Below are 9,383 nucleotides of genomic sequence, written 5' to 3'. Positions count from 1 at the left end.
TCCCTGGTGGGGGGCGACAAACGGGGGGTCCACCCCAAAATCGCCCCCCCCCAGATCAGGGTCCTGGATCCGCGCCTGATGCAGTCTCATACGAATGATGGTAGAATGATAGGATGAGGGTGATAATGATAACTGCCAGCAAAGAACTTTGAAAATAAGGGGTGAGTAAGAATAAAATGAGTTTGAATGTTCCAATGAAAAAATGTTATTTGTTCCACAAACTTAATAATTTTCCCATTCTTAAAATTATCATGTGCTGTAGACTCACAATTTTATTGTTTCTACAACTGTCTATAGACAGAGTATTAATCAGTAACTTGAAACACAAATTGATCACATATAGGCACGATTCGGACCATTCTACAGTAGTTGAAATTATCATGAATTTCCTTTACGAAGTGCATTTTAGTAACACTATGGCTGTATGCAGTTACCCACGCAAAATGGTTCCAGATAATCGTTCCATTTCCTACAGGGAACGATACTGGTCATTTCTGAAGGAAACACTTCAAATCAGTATTGTTGACAATGCCTTCGCAGACAGGAGTCATTTTACTTGCTCTGTTTTCACGCTTTTCAATAGTGAGTAAACATTTTCAAGTATAATATATTTCAATTTATCACATATTTATTTATTTAATATATATATAAATATTTGATACCGTATATCATTAACTTATACCTGTTCTGCTGATAATGCATATAATTACTACTAAACGAATATACAAATTAAATGCTGTAATTCACCCTGAAGACTTCTGCTACTGCAAATATTGACAACAGGGTAAACAGCTAGATGGAAATTCGATGAGCGCTACTATTCAAAAATGTTTATCCTGTTGTCAATATTTGCAGTAGCAGAAGTCTTCGGGGTGAATTACAGCATTTGATTTGTATTTTCGTTTAATATAATACTTATTAATTAATTAGCATTCGAATAATTGCAATATCTCAGTAATTTTCATCTGTAGATAATGCATATTATCCAAGTCAGCAATTATAACATATTAGATCATCAGCCATGGGTAATCATTCTGAATTATTGATATTTTTAAAAAATACGTGGCCAACACCTTAATAAATAAGTGGAAGATTTTATACGTTCTATGTAGTACAGGACTTATGCTGAGAAAATATGTTTTTCTTCAGCACACCTGCATGAGCGCATCAACTCAATATTGCAGTTTAAAACTTGATTTGCTGCATCCATATATTTTATTCAATTAGATACCGTAGTTCTATTAACATAAATGAGCAATTCGTTTTTTGATTATGACATATTTCTGCATGGGAATGATATTTTTTATAAATATACCATTTCAAAAATAATGTACGGCACTTGATAAGTTATTGTATTCATGATTTATAATAATTGAACAGGTTCTAATAAGTGCAATATTTCTCAAGTTTTTGATTTATTGTGATACATTCTGTAATTTATTTATTTAGAGTATAAAATCAACCTTCAAAATTCAAAATTTCAAATCATCATTCTTGGACCGAAAATCAAGTGACGAAGCAGTGTGTGATTACATAACCTTATCTTTTGGACAACATTAACATTTTATCAAATTTTTTGGAGAGAAATAGTACAGGCTCAGCCTAGTTTTTCCTCCAATTGTATTATGATTATAGTATTTTATACAAAAAAATGAATAAATGAATAAAATAAATGACAACTAGAGGCTAGCGCCGGTTCTACGACCAACGCCGTCTGTCTATGTGTATATTCCATGATAAATTTTGAACGCTTCGTCTAATTAACTTCAAATCTTTTATACATGAAAAAGTTTGAGAAAAAAAATTCGTTGCCGCGATAATATTGAATCTCCTTATAAAGAAATGTTGTTCCTACATTGAGAAAGTATAATTTGAATCATCTTAACTTGCTAATTATGATCTTTCTAATCTTTTCAATGTAAAGAGCCCTCCCCTAAATAATGGGATATTTTCATTTGAACATAATATCTTATCAGAAAATCTAATATGATATTCCAATAAATTGAATTATAATTTTGTATTGAATAGAATTTTTATTGGATCTCTAAAATGGAAGGTGAAGCTGTCTTTTAAAGAAATAAAATAAAAGTAATACTATTTAAAATTTTATTCAGCATTTTTGTCAGAATATAAGCAATAGTTTCAAGTGTATCCGCAGAGAAATTTCTGTGCGCGGATATGTGTGTAAAGGCCTGTGTACAGTAAAAAAATTGTTCTTTCATTTTCTCCAAATAACTTATTAAAAGAAAATATGAATGGATTCAATCAGGAACAATACAGAGAAAAATTCATTTACAATTGAAAAACTTAATTATTTACAAATATAGTAAGAGAGAATAGAGGTGAGTGAGTTTGTTTTTTTTTCACAAAAATTTGAGCCTTCAAAATAAATAAAATTGGAATTATTTGAAAGACCATCGCACAAAGATTTCTGAAATCAAATTTATTCTTCTTGAAGCCGAATTTTCTATTTTCTCTAAAGATTATTCAGGATACCGTATGATTTCTGTAAGGTTTCCTCATCTCACATTAAAATAGGTAGGTAGTTTAAATGATCATATTACACACAGTAAATGTGGAGTTCATAAAAAAATAGCACAAGGATTGCCTTATCATTTTATCTTTCAATGTTATTACATTAGTGTCATTTGCATTGTGAATAAATAAATAAAATAAAGAAAACTACAATTCGCATCATTGACATGTAATCAAGTTGCAATCATTGATCAAGTTCCATTGAGAAACTTCTAGTACAAATCCTAATATTTTTGTCTATTCAACATTTTATTTTGCCAACTATTTAAATAATACTATATCAATTGTTACCTTCTTTCGAGAGATACAAATATATAGTTAAAAGTTTTTTCTTTTATAAAACACTTTTTTCAAGAATAATGTAATACTGTATCTATAAAAATAATAGCCCACCTATTTGTAAATATTGAACATGTAGAAAATTGAAAATTAATTCTGAAAATATTAATTTAAATAACAAATACAAATTGATAAATGGATGAAAAATATTCACAGATTAGTAAAGAGAAATGGAAATTGAAAATTATAATACAGTAGAAATAAAAATAGTAGAAAAAATCAACTATTCAGTTATAGAAGTACTGTATTCACATTAATACTAATATACCATAGCTAGGCCAATACAGTATACCGGTACATGTAGCAATAATATCTATAAATAATAAAGGTACATATTTTTATCACTTGGAAATATTTTTTCTGGGTTAGACTACATCAGAATATTTCTACTACAGTAGATATCCATTTTAAAGAACTTCGTGAACGTTTCTCAAAATCGAGAATAATGATTTTGTTGTACAAGTAAAGCTCTTGCTGTTTCACTAGCATTATTCATCTTTAAAGGAAGCATTCGAATCCAAAAAACTTACATTTCTTAAAATCAATTAAAATGTGCTGGAATCTTAATTTGATGAGCACTAAAAATCATTGCTTTTATTAGAGTTGACTGCAATAGTATACCAGTTTAATATTATTAGAAAATTGTAATCTTTTTTGAATATAACTCTATTATGTAAGGAGAACCTTTCATTTCAGACTTATATAGTTGAAAAATTGCAGTGGATTTGAACTAAAAATTGAAAAATGTAACGTTTTTACGATAATTTGAAATATTTCATAGGCTTTAGCAAATGGTATTTCAATGACCCGATTGTCAAAAAACATCTACTTATGAAGAATAACATAAATTCAACCAAGAAACTTTATTTAAACATTTATCGGATAAAGCAAACAATACAATAGAATTTTAGAACCTTGAAATAATAAGTATTCAAGAATGTGTTCAATTCATTACTTCAACAAAGTTCAAAATTGTTCAATTTTTGCTATTAATTGAAATCAATATTTGAAAATATGAATTAGTAATGGTGGTGGTCCCATGACAGATTGATATTGATTCAGGAAAATGGGTCTTTCAATAATTATCTTTCAAAACAGGAAAGTTCCTATTGAAGTGGGTGGAGTTGAACAGGATGAAATTAGATAAGAAACCCTATTAGATAGTAATTTCAATAGTTTTGTGTACAAAAGTCCGAGTGAACTTCCTCTTAACATAGGATGTCAATTTGCGTTAATAAATTCAAACTATTATTCCATTCTTCAAATTTTTAACTATCGAATAGGATCAACAGTCTTATCTCAATTATAATGGAGTCTTGTGTAAATTCTAGTTTTAATCTACCTGGGGCCTTTTGCATGAGAAAATACAAACTAATAATATCAGTGATCAGCTGGTTATTAAAATAGGAAATTACTGAAATATTATTTTGTATCTTCTCCAGCAATATGACCTTGATTTCACTTCATTTTAAATGAAATCTAACGAATTTTGAGCAAGATCCTAGACATAATAGAAGGAAGACTTTATAAATTTGTGAAGAATTTATGACCTCAGGTAATCTAGTGTACCTGACTTGCTGTTTCTACCTGAATAAGTACCATCAGGGTACTTTCTATCTGAAAGTACACTATCAGATACTTCACAGACTGCAGTTTGAGAAATTGTTATAGAATAACAAAACCACAAGTATCAAAAAAGAAAATGAAGGAATTCTCCATTGTTGAGATTGATAATAGTTAGTTGTTTATGAATAAAATTTGTTTATTCGTGGCTGCCAAACTGAAAGTATTTGATCTTGTTTACATGTGCAGTGGTTTACATTGAAAATGTACTTCAAAAGGCACTAAATTCAATTGAGGCCAATCAGGTCAAATTGGATAAATTTGAAAAATAAAATATTTCTACTCAATAATGGGGAGAAAAACTAATTTATATTGACTGTTTAATTATATTCAACAACATTTATCTGTTTGCAGCATTAGGATACCGTCCATATAGTGAGGTCCACGTTATAATGGTAATAAATTGATAAGACATGGTGTTTCTATCCCTTTCTATCATTTGTCAAAGCAAATAGCGCTATCCTTTTCTAGCTTTTCAACGTTGCCAGATCGTTTTTTAACAATGTAGAAATATAATCAATCAGCAAAATATTAATCTCCATTATGAAAATTCATTAATTTATCATTGAAAAATATATTTTCGTGACGAATAAAACATAATTGATTATTTTAAACAAGAATGAACTGTTAATATAACGTCAGATATACCGGTATCAGCTATCCTCTATAGAAGGCGGAGAATCGGCAATAAAACTGTTCTTCTATATTTGAACACTGCCATTATAACGTGGACCTCACTATAGTTGATATGCTATGAAGGCCGGATATTATGAAAGGTAATAATATATTATTATGTGATGATGAATTTTTTTTCTAAATCGTATTTTTTTCTAAAAAAGTATTATTTTTCAGGTGTTTGGAGTAGAAACTTTGTCATGTCCATCCATGTGCACATGTCATCATACATTTTTGTCAGAGCTCTCAATTTTCTCCTTGAAAACAACGCAGGTAGAAGTCGATGAAAATCTCAATGTCAACACCAAGTCGAAAAGAATTCACAAAAATGAGGTGAGTGCGAAAAATATTATTAAATAATTGAAAAATAATAACAATTGAATAGTTACATAACTTTTATTGAACATTTTTACAACATTCTACTAATAGGAGAACCATACCTACATGAGTTACAGTAGGTACTTAGGAGAATACTTTACCAAGCTGATACAATACTTTTGACACCATTTCACAATAATTTGTGAAATGTCCTTTTTCAAAACTCACATTCATTCATAAGTTAGTTTTTGAAACAAGAAGTCCTTTCTCCATTCTTTTATTTTCAAAATATCCTATGTCCAACTTTTGTTTTCAAAATGTCCCATGTCCAAACTTATTCGCTTGGTTAAAAATAAACTATTGATTCAAAGATGATAATATTCTGCACGAATGATAATACAAGTTCAATGAATAATACAAAAATAATTTTGAAGTCAAGTGTGAAAGTTGTTCCACATTGAAACGTATTTTTATTGATTTTCCACAAATGAGGAAAGATGGGCCATTTCGAAAATAAACTACTCAATTCATGAAGATTATCTTGGTCATTGGAACATTGGATTAATATGCATTGAGTACGGTAGTTTATTAAATAAATTCAATCAATAATTTTATTTATATACTAGTATAAGCAGCGTTTTACTATAACGCTGCTTCATAGTAGTATATAAATTATTATTGAAAGTTAAAACATGAAAATGTAGTTAATACAACGGTAGAATTATATATTATAGGCTGAGCCTAAATAACTTTTTTTACTTTGTCGAATGAGAACATATTATGTTATTTTGAATTCATTTTTCAAACGAGGTGTTTTTGTGAATGTGTTTTCACTTTATCTTTCTGTATTTTTTAAATTATGTTAATAAGATTATATCTTATTTTATTCTAGATTGATAGGCTGATTCACAATATTAGATTTAGGTAATAATCCTTATGTGATGAAAATTTGTTTGTATAACCAATGACAGCCACTGTGCCCGTAATATTGGGTTGATTCGGATTTAAGTTACTTGGTGCCAAAACAAAGGATGACGTTCTTATATGAGCAGGTTTAATTTTTGTATATTGACAAATTATTCAATTGTACAAGGTGCGCCAGAGAAACTTACTTATTTGAAAAAATTCCCACGCGATGAATTGGTCGTGTAGAGGGGCAGGAGGGGTCGTCGCATCTGGAGGAGGAATTTTTCAAATTTATCCTCCCTCAAGTAAATTAGTCATCATGTTCTGGTCTAGAGAGCAGCGGGCCTTTGCAGTAGAGAGCTTCTTTTCTAATGGTAGATCACCTTCCGCGCTCGATTTGAAATTCTTCCCACAGACTCGTTCCTGGCCATATTAATTCGATTCTGTAGTGGGTTAACTCATTTCAGGAGTGTGTGAGTGTCGCTAAACCCAGAAATGGACTACAAGCAACCATCAGAACTCCAGAAAATATCAAAAGAGTGAGGCAGTCAGATGTGCGTTCGGCTCGCGAACACGCAGCTGCTATGGCGATTTCCGACTCCACTGTTCGACGAATTTTTCATGAAGACCTTCAATTTCATCCCTATAAATTGGTTGTTGTCCAAGAATTGACTGAACGCGATTTTGTTGCCCGTGAAAATGCATGTGATATGCTGATTGACAACCTGCCTGAAGACGCGGTCATTTTTTTCAATGACAAAGCTCATGCGATCTTTTTCATGGGGTTATTTGAAATCCCTGGTTTATGTCAATCGACCACGGACCATAGCACACCTCAAGAACAACATTCACTATTGCCAACATACGGATTGATATACTGCAACGAGTGGATACAAAATAATATCAAAAACCGAGGTCGTGAGTGTATGCGCAATGGGGGTTGCTATTGATCTGATGTCAAGTTTCAAGACTGCATGAAAAAAATGGGAAATTGTATTCTCATATTAAAAAAGACTAAAACAATACCTAGAGTACTTTTGTTTTTATTGACCTTTCAAATGAGTAAGTTTCTCTGGTGCACCTTGTATCAGTTCCATTAAAATATTTTCAGTATTTAAATATATTTTTGTGGAGGATGCAATCAGAACCTCAACTTGTGTGAAGATCAAGAGATGAGATCAAACACCCATTTACTTGGCTGGATTCGAACCCACAACTGTTCCGACAGCTTTTAAAAAAATGTTGATAACGTATTAATCCAACTGCGCTAAAATTGTTTATATACATTAGGAAATGTACACCAGGCTGTTACATGAGAAAAAACAAACTAATATTTCAGTATTTTCTAATAACCAGCTGATCACTAATATTATGAGTTTGCATTTTCTCATGCATTGATTTTTTGAGATGTAAAATTGTTAATGTGATACCGGTATCACTAAAAAATCTCAACTTTTATAATTCTTGTTATCAGGGTACAATTATCTTTATTTTTCTTTCTTTACAATGTATTTTTTGTATTGATCTTTATTTTTCTTTCTTTACAATGTATTTTTTGTATTGATCTTTATTTTTATTTATTTACAATGTAGTTTTTTTTGTATTGCAGGTCATGGACGGAACGGAAGACAACGTGGAAATAATGGAGAATAATCCTAAACTATTAATGGCAGTGTGTGTCATCCAAACAAATATGAAAATCAGAGAGACTTTTGAAAAATTGAAGAGTGTGGAGGTATGTTTCATATACATGATGTATGTTTAATTTCAGTCCTAAAATTGCAGCCTGACTCTAATTGAAGTCTCAAGGTGGTGCACCACGCTTTTTGGAAACTTACTGGATGGTTAAATTTATCATCTCATCAATCGATCAATTTTATTAGAAAAACATTTTTACATTGTTGGGCCCTGCTAAACCTGTTGGGTTTTTCAGCAGGTGCCAGAAAAAAAACAAAATTATTCACAACGTTAAATTAAAATTAAGTATAAATAGAATAAATTAGCTTATTTATCGTAAATCAAGAGTAATATACAAGAAATGAAATAAAGGATTACAATCATAATGAGAAATTATAATAAACATAATAATTCGAATAAAAAGAAATAGAGTTAATAGATAACATTATTATAAGCATGATAAATAAGGAGTTAATTGAAGAACTAAAAGAGTTAAGGAAGAAATGAAGTAGGAAATATTTTATACAATATTAATTATTACTAATTATTGCTATTATTATTGAAACATAATAATTAGAATAAAAAGAAATAGAGTTAATAAATAACATTATTATAAGCATGATAAATAAGGAGTTAATTGAAGAACTAAAAGAGTTAAGGAAGAAATGAAGTAGGAAATATTTTATACAATATTAATTATTACTAAATTATTGCTATTATTATTGAATCATAATAATTAGAATAAAAAGAAATAGAGTTAATAAATAACATTATTATAAGCATGATAAATAAGGAGTTAATTGAAGAACTAAAAGGGTTAAGGAAGAAATATTTTATACAATATTAATTATTACTAATTTATTAATCGTTCAGGCTGGCGGCAGTGACTTTGCAACAGATAAAATAATTTGAAACCAGTAAAATATGCTAATAATTGAAAAAGAAAAAAAATTGGATACTATTCAATTGAACCAAATTAAATACATTTTTTCACAATTCAACTTTTTCAAATAAGCATGATTGAAAAAGGACCAACAGGCTTAGCCCAAAACTGTTCCTTCTCCAAATTTTGATTAAATAGGTCCATAGTATTTCACTTTCATTTTGATATAGGTCTAGCGTGATATCATATAGTAATATGGAAATAGGTTCGAAAATAAGTAGGTCATGCTCCTTCACTTTATCAATTATTCAAATTAGTCAAATTTTGAGTCCCAATATTATACAAACCATAAATTCACTTCAAAGGAAATCGAATAGAATTGAAATATCACATTCATATAACAAAAAACTTTCTTCCTCATAACTCA

At 29.7% G+C, this 9,383-nt stretch overlaps 1 protein-coding gene across 1 annotated transcript in view; it reads left to right on the top strand.

Moving 5' to 3' along the window:
- The first annotated feature begins 474 nt into the window (after positions 1 to 474).
- The window catches only part of LOC111056841 (toll-like receptor 13), a 17,498-nt gene continuing 8,589 nt past the window's right edge, over positions 475 to 9,383 (top strand). The window contains exons 1-3 of the mRNA XM_022344251.2: positions 475 to 582; positions 5,350 to 5,505; positions 8,006 to 8,131. Coding sequence (XP_022199943.2) covers positions 529 to 582; positions 5,350 to 5,505; positions 8,006 to 8,131 — 336 coding nt within the window. The 5' untranslated portion in view covers positions 475 to 528. The remainder of the gene's footprint in view (positions 583 to 5,349; positions 5,506 to 8,005; positions 8,132 to 9,383) is intronic.

Source organism: Nilaparvata lugens, chromosome X (assembly GCF_014356525.2).
Source record: "Nilaparvata lugens isolate BPH chromosome X, ASM1435652v1, whole genome shotgun sequence".
Classification (NCBI taxonomy): Eukaryota; Metazoa; Arthropoda; class Insecta; order Hemiptera; family Delphacidae; genus Nilaparvata; species Nilaparvata lugens.
Note: the sequence above shows the minus strand (reverse complement) of the source record. Positions and strands in the feature narration are given on the sequence as shown.